Below are 14,071 nucleotides of genomic sequence, written 5' to 3'. Positions count from 1 at the left end.
GGAGGTGGTTTTATGACTGCACTATTGCTAGCTGTTGGGGAGATTTTTGTCCTGTATAATTTCTGTAATTGTAAAGCTCCCCGTAGAGAAGAAAACACAATAGCAAAAGTATATTTTAAATGCTAATAAAATGATATTACTTGTGTTTCTCCTTGGGTTTGTAGCCCATGAAAATCTAGTAATGCAGAGCCAAGAGAAGGTCCATAATTCTTTATTTCTGTCAAGTTTTGCCAAAAGCCTGGATAGTTTTGCTTCTAGCACTTGCATAGATCCAAGGTGTTACTCGAGGGCTTAGGCAGTGGTGAAGATGGAGGTGGAGGAGCTATTGGAGTTAGTTATAAAAATTGATTATCACCCCTGGTCAGGCTAGAGGCTCCTCCAGTGCAGAAATGGCTGGCATTTTACTTTCCTAATGGATATCATAACAATTATGAAAAAAGCATAGTAAAACAGAAATATCTCTTCCTGAGACTGAAGGAAAAAACCAAAAGCAACAAAAGAAAAAGCAATCAACCAAACGAAACCCACAGAACCTAAAGCAAACATAAACCCACATAAAATTGTAGTATTTCAATGTTTTACCCACAGCAGCCTTCGCATTCTCCATCAAATAACTGACAGCTACAGAAACTATGACACCAGTAAGTCATCATGGAATTTTCCCAGCTTGGCCTAGACATAAAGGTTCTTTTCCACTTTAATAATGGAGCCTAATTTTTCTTCTATTATCACCAGTCATGGAGCCCAAATGGCCAAATAGATCAGAGGTACTCGTCAGGCTGAAAATTTCTCAGATTGCTCAGTACATGCCATGTTTAATCTGTGAGAGATGATGAGGCTTTTAGCATCCTTCATTTATTTTTACTTCTTGAAAATCTAATGAAACGACACACTGGGGATCTTCACCACCGGGTGCTGAGTCTCTGGATACTCGACTAATGTGCGAAGGTTTTTGGGAATGGTCTGCTGTTCACAAGATCAGCTTCTTAGTGCTCTAAATGGACATTAATACATGGGCAAAACTGAGGCTTTGAGGGGAGGAGGCAGCTTGGGGAATTTGTAGCAAGAAAGAAGCTGAAGTCCAGAAAATTTGTGTTGTTATTATACTGTTCTTATTGGGTTTGTTCTTTGCTGTAGCAAAGATGCAATAAGGTCAGGGCTTCACAGGAATAACCAGGCAGTGACCTTGGCTTGGAAATCTGATCATGTAAAATTAGCCAGAACACAAGGAGTGACTGTAACAAAGAACACGGAAGGGGCAGGGTAAGAAAATTAAAAATGGGAGCTGTACGATCCTGCGGTGACTCCAGTGAATCACACAAACATAAAGACAGTTCAGCAGTCCTTTGAACAGTGGGGGATTTACATATGAACTGTTAACAAATGGCATCTTTAGGCTTCACAAGAGCGAATCTCAGATGAGATGTGAGAGATGACAGGGAGGGATCAGAGCCAGAACTTCAGGGAAATGTCTACGTGAATAAACTAAGTATTGCATGGCAGCTTGTTGGACATTTTAGTAACAAATGGGATCTCTGACAGAGCACAGCTTCGAGCTGCCTGCTGACACAAGGAAACAACAGCTGAAAAAATCCCAGCCTTGTTAGGGCCACATAGACCCAGGATAAACCAACGCCGCCTCTCCCTAATTTCACACAGTGGTAAACTAGCCTTGGCAGCTCCACAGTCAAATGAAGTCCAAGGAATCTCCAAGAATCAACCAATGGACTTCATCTGGTGCTTACAAAGCAACTGGAGCCTGCTCCCAGCTTTCATCCTTCTGGGCCATCTCCCACGTGGATGCTTTTGCCTGCATCGGTTGCCTGAGGTTATCAAAAGGCCATGTCCGGTCCTCCCCGCTCTGAATCAAGGTGCTCTGTGGCTTCAGGCTTGTCTTTGGTTATTAGCAAATCTTTTTGCCTCAGATTCTTAGTTCCAAAACAGGCCTGAAATATTTATGTATGTCTGGAGAGTTTGGAATCCCACTTGGAGCGCAATGTTGATAGACTGGGCTTTTTTCCTCAGATCAAAGATTCCGTGTTGACACAAACTGGCATAGCCAAGTTTTATTCTTCCACAGCGTTGCTTAGCTCCAAGTTGGTTTTCTATTCATATCATCCTCTCACATAAATCAAATAGAAGATGCTACTACAAATGAAAACATTCACCTGGGAAAGTATAAAAAATAAAGTTTGTTTACTTTAGAGAGCATGGATGGCATAGAAAGGCACGATTCTTGCCTCAGGAGTATTTCTAATTTCACACACTTCCAGCGTTTTCACTGTGTGTGATTCCCAATGTCATGAGATGTTTCATGGCCTAAGGGATGTGTGGAAGACTCTGCTGAAAGAGGCTGGAGGAATATTTCATTATCCCATGGAAAGTGCTGAGACCCTGCTTGCTTTGTGTGGGAGCTCAGGAGGTCTTCCTTTACCTGAGGAACATAGAGAATAATGAGGCACCCCTGGACAAAACTCCTGCTATTGAGTCTTTCCTGACCTGAAAAAACCTCACGTGTATGACCCAGACAGCAGCTCACTTTTCAACTCCACACACTGTCCTTAGGTCATTAGCTGAGATTGTTAACGAGGCGGGCAGTCAGTCACGGCTGCAGTGGTGGGGTTTTTTTGGCTCCCAACTCCTCGAGCCAGAGCACGTTCATCAGAGAGTCGCAACAACAAATGACCGAAGTGCTGAGCTGGATTTGGAGAGGCAGCACACAGATAAAAGCCTCCAGAAGCCCTTTGCAATTCCCTTAGTCATCCATTCCCACTGAAAGCTTCTCTTTGGGACTTTCCAGGAGGCCTGGTGCGACCTTTGGTCATCCTTTTGGTCAGAGCTCTTATCTGTGTAGTGCAGACCCGGCCTCTTTCTGCTTGCACTCCTCCAAAGCAGTTTTGACCAGATGAACAAGCCGTATTTGCTGATGCACATTTCCTTATCAGCTGGACAGCACGCTTCTCGTGCATGTTGGGTCACGCTCGCTGCTGGGCCAGCTCCAAGAATTCCAGGGTGGCTGCATCACGGTTCGTTTGGCGCTTGCTCACAGCCATGGACTGCAAAAAATCACAGCCACATTGTGATGGAGCCTTATCTTAGAGCCCACCAAGAGTTTCCCGGCGTTGCAAAGCATCTTTAGGTTGATGATTGCAGGTCTTGGGTCTTTTTCGTGAGATAGCAACATGGTAAGCACCAGTTCGGGGAGCTGTCACCATGCCAGACTGAAGACTACCTGCCTTACTGAAGGAGAATTTCACTTTATTGGGATTGTTTCTTTAAAATACAAGTAAATAAGTAAAGCATTTCTGTATCTCAAAACCAGCTCACAGCTGTTATGAAATACATTGGTGAAGTTGCCTGAGACAAGATGCAAGACACATCTGAGGAGGGGAGAAAACCAAAACCCTACGAATTTTTACCAACCAACCCAAGAAGTTGCAGACCTGAAGAGGAAACATCTCAGGAATCACATGAAATGTAGCTGGTACAGAGCTACTGGACTACAGAAGGAGTTATTTCTTTTGGGTCATGGCTTTCAAAAGTTATTTCTCTCTCAACACTGCAAAGCAACAGCTTTCCATCACCCTAGTCGCTCCTGTTGCAACATTCCTTGTTGCCTCTCCTCCAGTTCCAGCACCTCCACAGGAATCAACCTTCTTGCAGCCCATTCCCCCTTGGTTACAGGTTTTTCTGCCTTATGCCCAGCTGTAAATGTAACCAGAATATGCCAGATACAGAGCAGAGGTGATCACAGAGCACTTAGTGAAAAGTGCACTCAATTTTTTCATTAAAAAAAGAAAAATCTCTTCCCTGAAAATCTTTAAAAAATCGAAATTTGTCATGCATGGCTTGCTCTGGGGCAGGGCTTGTGGCTTAAAATGGGAGCAAGAAATACAATAACACATTAATTAATGCTTGCAAGGCACTTGAAAATGGCACGTGATGTATGCTCCTGCAAACCACATTGATTAATTACCATCAGAGATCTGCTGGTGTGTTAGGAACCTTTCCGAGATGTGCCTTCTCATTAGCCTGGTACAAAGCAACCCTCAGCAGGAGGGAACAAGTTGCTTCAAACACGGTTCAACTTTCTGCCAGTTTAATCTTCATCATCTCACTGACAGACTTCTGAATCTTAATTTAATTATAGTGCCTTAAATGTTTTGCGATATGGTATCCCAATCTCTCTGTTCTGTGTCTTTTCATGTTTTTTTTAGTTGTTGTGGGACAGTGGAATAGATAATTTTTTCCAGTGTCCATTAAAATTCCCTTTGCCTGCAGTGCAGTATGTGCTCCATAAAAGAGATGAACCTGCTGCAAGTGAAATAAGCTGATGCTGCACTGTCTTTTTAGAGCAACAAAAATCTTTATAGATTATTTTCCCGAGTGCCATGAATCTCCTTCAAAGCCTTAAGTCACTGATACCAATTAATAAACGTAATAGTCTCATTTTCAATTCACATTCAGGCCGTACAGAGCGTGTGCTCTGGCAGATGCTTGAAAGCTTTGCCTTTCAGAGATAAAATGTTACCTTGTGTGTGATGGGGGTGCCAAAGGGGGGGTGATTCAGGAGCAGAAAGACCTGTTAAAGTGCAGCACCTGAGGCCTCCTTGTTTTCTGAATTTACAGTCTCAGGCTGGCAGTCGTATAAATGAGTGATGCTCTCTGATGTTCTCTTCCAAGCAGGCAACGAAATTGGCAGGGAGTCTTGGGTTTTGTGCTGATGTGTCCAGAATTCAAATAATTTCATTCTCGGCTATAATGACAATTGGAGGCAGAGTATTACCTTGAGAAAAGAGAAGGGAGAGACGGCTTCTGGATCCTGTATTGAATTAACAACCGATTCCCATTTACTCTCTCCACTGAAAACTCTATTATGCAGGGCTCTTATTGCCCTTATTCAAGGGCAGGGAATTAAAAAAGTGATATCGATGGTAATGCTCTCATCTTCCTGCCATGACACTGAATAATGGGGACAAAGAAGGGGAGTCTTGACGGATGATACGCCTTTTAAAATACTGCTGATAGTGAAAACACGGAAAGGATGACACATTTGAGTATCAGTGATGAAGTCATATTCAGATTTTTTGTGCTTTTTGCTTAGGACTTTAAATCAGCTTTGCTTTCATTTCTGCGGTTGTTTTTGGAACATTTTATTTTCTTGTTGTTCCAGGAGAGCATCCTTACTGGGAGGAACATAACTGAGATGAGGTAAAGTGTTGCTTACGCTAATTCCAAGAGAAATCTGCTCTCTCTCCTCCTGGACTCGGAGAGCAAGCGTTGGGAATCTGTCAGGGAAAAGTCCAGCAACAGACTGGTATAATTGTTTGGGTAGAGCAATACTGCTGCTCAAGTGGAGGCTCTTCTGGCACTTTCCAGTTCAGCTTAAGCTCTTCCTGAAGTTACACAGACTGAATAAAACTGGTGGTCTTATAAAAAAAATGATCCCCACTGTGGACCCTCCTTTTACAAGTAGGTCTAAAAATATATTGCCCTGTGTAAACTAGACCTTACACAAAATAATGAGTGCGTTTGCATTAGGAAGTTTTATGGAATAAGTGAGAACATCTCGATTCTATAGGTGGGTAAATGAAAAGCAAAATATTGAGCTGCCTTGCCAAAAGTCACTTTCTGAGGTGAGAACAAAACACAAGTCTTGGTCTACTTAGTGCAAAACTACAAGGTCTCCCTGAACTATTGACACTCTTCCCTGATCTCGGCCCAGCTGTGAATGATGCCCCCTGGATTAAATTTACAGTCAAAGTTTTCTGTGTGGTGGAATCATGAAAATCAGCCCTGTTACTGCTCACACTGTGTGTACGTGTGACACAACCTGAAGGACCATTGTGCACCTCCACCCTAGCTCAGCATCCTGGGCACACCCACCAAGCTGTGTACATGAACTCATTAATTATTTTAGGCTTTGTTTCTAGCTGGACCGAATATTTGCAAGGAGCCACTGTGAATGAAGAGAGCTGATAGCTGTGTTTCCCTTGTGCCTCTGCTGGCAGGAGTTTAGGCTAATAATTGTAATGATAACCAGCTGCCTGTGGCCTCCAGAGGTCAGCATATCACTGGAAAACAGCTAAATATCATCACCCTCAAACTATGCTTTCCAAGCATGGTCTTGTTAAGTGTAGTTTCCAGTTTCACTGGTAACAAGATTTAAAGGCTTTGTCCCCAGCTCTACTTGTGACAACAAAAGCAAGAAAAGAGCTCTCAGAATATCCATGGTAAAATGCAGAACATTGTCACTGATCAGTGGATGGGACATCCCCTGGGTGACAAGTTTATTGAGAGTAGTCAAGTAGATATGCATAGGTTTTGATGCTATTCCTGATGTGTCAGTAGTGATGGAGCGAATGGACCTGCCAAGCACCTTCTGCGTGGGTGCCAGACTTGCTCAGTTGTGGGAAAAGCTTTTAGTGCCTTTCAACACAACTTGCGGTTCTAGTCCCACTCTCGGAAAGAATAATGTAGAACCAGAGATGAGAAATAAGAGTTTATCAGAGGCATGAAACAGCTTTCAGGAAAGAAGAAACTTAGACTATTCACCTCAGGAAAAATAAGTTGGAGAGAATGTGATATAATAGAATGGTTTGGTTTGGAAGGGACCTTAAAGATGACTGAAATGAATTATTTCTAAATACATTTATTGGCTCTCCTGATATTATCCTGGATTCCATAATCCAGAGCAAAATCAGGATGAGCTACCTTTCTAAAAGACACAAGTCTTACACGATTCCCAAGATCAGACAGACTCAATCTGTTGCAAAACACCCAGAACCAGCCTCAAAACATTCTTATAAACACCAAGGAGCCTTAGTGTCACACAACACTAATTTGTCCTACAGCACAATCTAATTTCTTAGCGTGAAGAGCACAGGATTTACTGAGCCCTCAGTGTTCTCACGTTTGTGCTTTGAAACAACCTGAAGTGGATCCAGGTGTAGACAAAAAAAGTAAAATTAATCATACAAAAAACCCAGCACAACTCAAAAAAAAAGAGAAAGAACAACAGTCAAATCTTTCATTATTTTTATTAAAGCTGCAGAGTCTTACTACACACAACAAATATTTTATTGATATAATCTAAGTTAATAAAATAGTTGAACAACTCTTTAGATTTATATTTGTATATAAATGATCTGGGGAACATCTCATCTTGAGACAGCAGTGCCCGAAAACAACTATTCAGCAGGGTTTTTAAAAGAAGAGTTTGGGACTAGAGGATGCACTGTTCATTCTCAAAGGAAAAAGAAAAATTCCATGCAAAAATAACCCCCACCCTTCTGCTGCTTCCTCTCCCACCCAAAGCGTGAGGCCATATGGAATGACCACGTGAGGGATGGCTCTTTCCTTCCAGCATTCCTCGTCACGCCTACTGTGGGAGCTTGTCATCTAAGCTCAGTAATTAAAACAAGACAAAAAGAAAACCGAATTGCACAATCCTAGTCTGCAGGTGACAACGTCATAACATCTCTTTACAGAAGTCCCTACTCTGTTCCAGTTGGGAGGATGGGTTATGGTGCTGTGTCTGTCCCCGACTGCCAGCTGATGTCAGTTACTGTCCGTACTGTGAACACAAGTCAGTCTAGCTACTATTGCTTTGCTCTCCCTCCTTCACCTGGGTGTAGTTTACATTCTACGGAGCACTGCCTGCCAAGGGCCGACTGCGTGGTGTTTCCCCCCTGTTCCAAAGCCCGCAGCTCAAGGGATGACGTCCTCGGTGCAGCTGGGCCCGGGAGGTGTCTGTCACAGACCGCCAGGCACGTCCACGCTAGATCATGCCGTTGATCTTAGTCCACTCGTAGATGTCCTGCTCGCACACTATGTCCGAGTTGATGAGGAGGTACCTGTCCCCCACACAGAAGTGCTTCTGGCAGGCGGCGCACTTGAAGCACTCAAGGTGATACACCTTGTCCTTCACCCGCATGGTCATCTCGTAGGCCCGGATCCGCTTCTCACAGGAGGCGCACAGCCCGTCCTGGCCAAAGAGCCTGGAACGACAGGCAGAGAGGGAAAACCGAATCAAAACGAGAGCACAGCATCCTTGATCCATTAGGACCAGTGCTGAGTTAGAGGGAGTTCACATGGAAAGCTGCCAAGCAGAATTGGAAACTTTGCAACAACCAAAATTGAAACAGAAAATCCAAGGTCTTCACCTTGGATAAAATCACAGAATGGGTTGGAGGGAAATTTAAAGTCCATCCAGTTCCACCCCCTGCCACGGGCAGGGACGCCTTCCACCATCCCAGGTGGTTGCAAGCCCCATCCAACCTGGCCTTGAACATTTCCAGGAATAGGGCAGCCACAGCTTCTCTGGGCAACCTGTGCCAGGGCCTCACCATCCTCACAGGGAAAGATTTCTTCCTTAATATCCAATCTAAATCTACTCAAATCTATCAATATAATTGACTTCTCTGATCAGTGACCTTATCCTGAACTGGAGGAACAAAGGTTCCCCAGAGCACTGCCTGAAGTTGTGCCATACTAACACTTCCACTTCTGTGATCAACAGAAATTACCTTTTGTTGATCATTTTTGCCTTTCTTAAGCTGTTGCTCTGTAGTTTATGGGAAGGAGTTGAGACAAGTCATGGTCTAAGGCTCTCCTGCCTTTTGTCTGTGCCTCCACACTGGAAATGCCTTCAATCATTTCTATATCCATGAAGGCATTCCTGATCCATGAAGCCGCTCCTGATGGGTTTCAGAAGGACACATTCTAAGACCTCCTAGATACCTATGCTAGCCCAAACAGTTTTATGATGTGGACTGCTCTTTAATCCACATGGAGAAACCCTCCTGAGGGCCTCATGATACTGTCCGTGAAAAGGAGCCTCTAATGAATGCTCTGCAGAGTTTAAGTCAAGTCAGTAATAAAGAAGCATGAATATATTGGTATTTTTTTCTTAAAAGGGAGGAATGCTACAGGTGATGTGTTCAGTGTATACACCCATTGAGTTTGACTTCTGAACTTCCATACTAATTCTAGAAAGAGTTTTTCCACCTCCCACACGTCTCCTGCATGTGCTGGGCCTGATTTACATCATCTTCTGAACTGGAAAAAGGATGTCTGGTAAATTAAGAGACCTTCAAGGAGAAAGGACATAATTCCTTTTGTCTACCAGGAGATGTCAGTGTTTACTTCTGCCCAGGGAAAGTAATGCTAAGGTTACACAATGGTTGCCAAATTTTTCATTAATGAGGGAAGATATTATCTGTTGCATTATTAAATAAATAAAACCGTTGGATTTCACTGGAAGAAAATGCATTAACTGTATTGCTATATTTCCTGTTGCTTCCATTTTAAGATGAAAAGTATCTGGGAAGTGTAATTAACACCAGATCGTTGCTGGATTTACAAGTGGTCCCATTAGCAGAACTCAGTTCTTAATTTCTGCTCAGCAAAATTCCCATCAGCAAAGTTCAGGGACAGCATAATTAGGAAGTCCACTGAGATTTTGGTTTAGTTTTTATTGGCAGGTAAGTTAGCCTTCAGTAAAAAGGCTGGAAAAATACCAAATATCATTATTCTGTTCCACAAACCTCCCTGATACATTAGGGATCCATGAGAAGAAATGGAACACAACCAGCACAGCAAAGATCAATACATTTTAACCAGGAATGTAAAGATCCTTTGTTATCAATTTTTGTGAAATATCTTAGTCTCCAATTAGTCCCTTACTTACAAACTTTGGCAAAACAGGCAGGCAGAGAGTTACTGATGAAAACACCCATAACAAGTGTATTTGTAGGATCTGGTTCTGCAAAATGTGCAAATTCTTGCTTATTCAGCACCAGGCTTAAGAATGCTAAAAACCCAAATGATCTTTCACCTCTTAACCTGGGTTTAAACACCTTTCAGCTCCATGGCAATGCTGGGAGAAGCACAGAACTCCTTAAAACCATTCAGGGGAACCAGTTCATTGCCAGCTCAGTGGGAGACTGCTGGAATTCAGCCCCTTTTCCCAGTTTCTGCTTGCCAGAATGCCACACTGACCCTGCATGGTTCACCTGGAGCTATGGGGTTAGGTCTGTGCAGAACGACAGATGCCAACAACTCTGAGTCCCAGGAGTTCTTTCGATATCCTTCACATTATCAAATAATTCTGCTTTGTCCACAACATGTTAGCACTGCTTTCATTTCCATTAAAAATGCTTTTTTTCCCTCCAATTTTTTAAAGATTTAGCTATAAACAACTCTAAGTTGTTTATCTAACCAGCACAGATAATCTCTAGTTTTATCCATCACTTACTGAAGAATCCCAGCAATACTATAAAGCATCTGCATATGAATCCCAAAAATACAAGGATGGGCTGAGGAAGTTGGGGCTGTGCACCCTGGAGAAGGCTCCGGGGAGACCTTAGAGCCCCTTCCAGTACCTAAAGGGGTTCCAGGAGAGCTGGAGAGAGACTTTGGACAAGAAATGGAGGGACAGGACAAGGGGGAATGGCTTTAAAGTGACAGAGGGGGTGTTTAGTTGGGATATTGGGAAGGAATTCTTCCCTGAGGTGAGGCCCTGGCACAGGTTGCCCAGAGAAGCTGCAGATGCCCCATCCCTGGAAGGCCAGGTTGGAGGGGAATTGGAGCAACCAATTCCCAATAGTGGAAGGTGTCCCTGCCTGTTGCAGGGGGGCTGAAACAAGAGGAGCTGTAAGGTCCCTTTCCAACCCAAACAATTCAGGGATTCCACGACAGGAGCCCATACTGCAAACCTGAGCTTGCAGATGCTGTTACACCCGTGACTGCTGCCAGGCTTTGAGAGCCATTCCAAATGAATTCCTTATTCCTAGCTGTAGTCAGTAAACGATGGGAAGGAGGGGGGCGGGGGTGTGAGGAGGGGGATGCCTACCTGAGATAGTCCCTCCTGCAGAGCTTCCTGCCCAGTTTGTAGTAGAGGCGCCTGCCCACCTCGCCGAGCCGGCAGCCGCACAGGTCGCAGCTGAGGCAGTCCTCGTGCCAGTACTGGTCGATGGCCTTCAGGAAATAGCGGTCCCCGATGTTCTGCTGGCACCCCCCGCATGTCAGCAGCGACGGGGGGATCTGCAGCACCTCATCCACCGGCTCCCTGCGGGAATGAGACAACCGCTGGGCGAGGGAAAGCCACTCCAAGAGCGTCCGCGCAGGAAGGAGAAGGAAAAGCAAAACAAATCGCAAGGTCGGACAGGTTAGGACAGGGATTGTGTCCTTGTTTTTGCTCATTTGCACCAGGACTAAGAAAGGCACCCAAGGGATTTCACACTTTCCGTTGGGAAACGGAAATTTGGAGACGAAGTTTGAGGGCGTCACTTCTCAGAACAGCACGAAATGAATAAATACAACAGTTGATTCTGTTGCCCGACTGGTTTAAGTTTCGCTGCTGGTTTTAATAAAGCCAAAATTTTACCTCATGTTGCTGCAGGATTTCTTTTTTCCCTTAGCCAAGGACATGAATCCCCTGGGATGGGTCTATGCCAACATCCCTCAATTGTCTGGGATTTACACATCCATGAGTGGAAGGAGGCACAAATCTTTATTGTGATATTAGCACTGACTCTATGCACCTTATGTTGCTCCTTTTTCTAAAAAGCTTGGAGATCTAGGATAATTCTAATAAAAGAAGTGAGAATTTTCTTCAAAGCTATGCTCTTAAGGACTTCTGTGTCTTTTGGGGTAATGTGTCTTTTTTTACAAAAAAAAAAAAAAAAAAAGAACAGCAAACAATTAAAAGAATGGTGCCTGAACCCAGTTTTGCAATGTATTGGGCTTCACCCAAACCCCAGAGAAGTCAATCAAAAAAATCTACTGGATCCATCTCGTAAGCACTTGCTTCATTTCATTTCAAACCTGTGGCTAGTAGAGTGGACCCCAAATTTTTTCATATTATTGGATCAGTGCTCCAGCACAGAGTCCCCAAGCAATTTGCTTCTGTCATTGGTCTGTCCTCCCCTGGGCTGGTGGGGGCAGAGGAGACCTACACTGATGAAGAAGCTCTGCTCCCAGTTTCCAGCAGGCAACAGGAAAAAAATTGTATTACTCCTGCTTATTTACTGGATCAGCAGTTTTCTGGGCAAAAATTACCTTCTTCAGCAGGGAGGAACGACCTCTGGTCAAGAACTTCTGGGCTGAGAAAGTGATCCTGCAGTTTTTATTTAGGCAAGCTGAGCCCTGAGATATGATCTGGTTATATTCTGCTCTGGTTTCTCCCTTCTAAGTTTAAACTGCTGGGCCCTGCAAGTTATGTCGTAACACCCCTGTCCTGCCAGCTCTCCAACCTGTGAGTTTTCATTAAAATCACGGGGAACTCATGATTAGGCCCTACTTTTTCCAAATTTATCCTTTTGGGCCTCTTACTCCCTTTCCTAACACGTGGGCTCCACGCTGACAACTTCTGAGAGCTTTCCAGTTGAAGGAAGCACACATCATTATCCTTTATTATCCATTATTTGAAACTCTGGAGCGTACCCCAAAATATTTCATCTGAGGGGTGTTTGGGAATCCCAAGCCAGGTTTCTCTGAGAGCCCTAAGCTCCGGAACAGCCCGACGGATGTTTATGCAGAACAGCATTCCTGGTTTATGCATTAGGCTTTTGATGTCTGTGGATTTCTAAGCCAGCACTTAAGCCACCAGAACACACGGCAGGTAAATAAATAAAGATTTAAAAAAACTTTGTAGTTGAAAGCTGGACATCATTAGGAGCTGGGATTAGCGTTTCTTAAAAAACAGCATAAAAGAAAATGTACCATGTAGAACATCATGGAATGAAGTGATTTAATGCCCAAAAGCAGCAGTTCCCATGTGCTCGCTCCGGGCTCCAAGCGATGGCATTTTTAGTATCTCACAGGAAACAAACCACGAATGACTCAATTTACTGAGAGCGATGTTTTAAGCGTTATCTGGAAACGGAGATTTTATAATTTATTTCTTTTTTCTTCTCTCTTATCGCCATCCCAGACAAGCCTAAGTGCAGTTAATTAGCACGTACGGGGCTGAAGTGACCCTGGCTCCGTGCTGAGCTACCATCCCTGGGTGTGCAGCACAGCCAGCGGGACAGCGGGAGCACAGCCCGGGAGAGAGCCTGGATCTGGGCACGGGAGCCGGTCCCTTCCCTGAGTGGGAAATCCAGGGAGGGAAATTCTCATCTTCTACACCCCGTCCATCAAGTCGGTCTACATGCCCTTAGCAGAACACCCAGCCCCCACCAAAGCTTTCTGCGAGCTCTTGGAAGTTGCGTTATGAAAACGTGGAAGTTGGGCACCCGCAGACAACAGCCCTGACCTTTCACTGATCGGCTGCAGCGAGTTGGGCAGATCGGGGATGGGGTACAGAGGGTCCCTCGGGATGGAAAACCTTCAAGCTTGGGAAGCGGGATGCTCTCTCTCTCGCCGAGCATCCCCACCACCCCGCGGTGGGATGAGCGAGTGGGAGATGCCCTGCCCGGGGGTAATTGAGCCTCTCTGCTCCCGGCTGCTCCTTCCCACAACTTGGGGGGTTCTCCCCAAGCTCCCCCACACGGTCAGCCCCGCGGGGCCGGGGCAGCCAGGTGTCCCCGGTGCGAGGGAAGGGGGCTCGGAGCGGCGGGGGCTGCCGCCGAAGCCCTCCGGGGCTGCCGGGCACACAATGCCGGCGGCGGCTCCGTCGGGGGGGACGGGTGGCACCGGGAGGCGAGCGGGGACGATGGCGAGCGGGGTCGCCGCGGAGAAAAAGCGCGCACTTACTCGGAAGGATCGAGGCTTTTCCTCTCGATGGCCGATGACATTGGCAGGGCCGGTTCCTTTGTGGCGTGCCGGTGGTGGGCTCTGCCCCCGCCGCCCCCGCAGAGGCTGTCTGCTCGCGGAGCCTTGTCGCCAGCCGCGCTGCCCCGCCGCCCCGCGATGACATTCACAGGATTTCCTCCTGCAGCACCGAGACAGAGAGAGAGACACAGGGGCTGGGGCTGCGCTCCGGCCCCGCACGGCCCCCCCCCGCCCCGCCCGGGCCCCCCCGCGGAGGACTCCCAATCCCCGGCACGCTGCCCCCGCCGCTCGCAGCGCTGCCGCCCGGGCGCGGAGCGTGTGCGGAGCTGCCCGCGCAGAGCCGCTGAGCGCC

At 45.8% G+C, this 14,071-nt stretch overlaps 1 protein-coding gene across 1 annotated transcript in view; it reads right to left on the bottom strand.

The window, feature by feature from the left end:
* Positions 1 to 7,024: 7,024 nt before the first annotated feature.
* The window catches only part of LMO2 (LIM domain only 2), a 7,761-nt gene continuing 714 nt past the window's right edge, over positions 7,025 to 14,071 (bottom strand). The window contains exons 2-4 of the mRNA XM_042022385.1: positions 13,702 to 13,879; positions 10,856 to 11,071; positions 7,025 to 8,000 (exon numbers count right to left, since the gene is read on the bottom strand). Of these exons, the coding sequence (XP_041878319.1) occupies positions 7,781 to 8,000; positions 10,856 to 11,071; positions 13,702 to 13,879 (614 nt within the window). The 3' untranslated portion in view covers positions 7,025 to 7,780. The remainder of the gene's footprint in view (positions 8,001 to 10,855; positions 11,072 to 13,701; positions 13,880 to 14,071) is intronic.

Source organism: Corvus kubaryi, unplaced genomic scaffold (assembly GCF_017639235.1).
Source record: "Corvus kubaryi isolate FWS band 111438036 unplaced genomic scaffold, C.kubaryi_AGA036_p1.0 37201, whole genome shotgun sequence".
Classification (NCBI taxonomy): Eukaryota; Metazoa; Chordata; class Aves; order Passeriformes; family Corvidae; genus Corvus; species Corvus kubaryi.
Note: the sequence above shows the minus strand (reverse complement) of the source record. Positions and strands in the feature narration are given on the sequence as shown.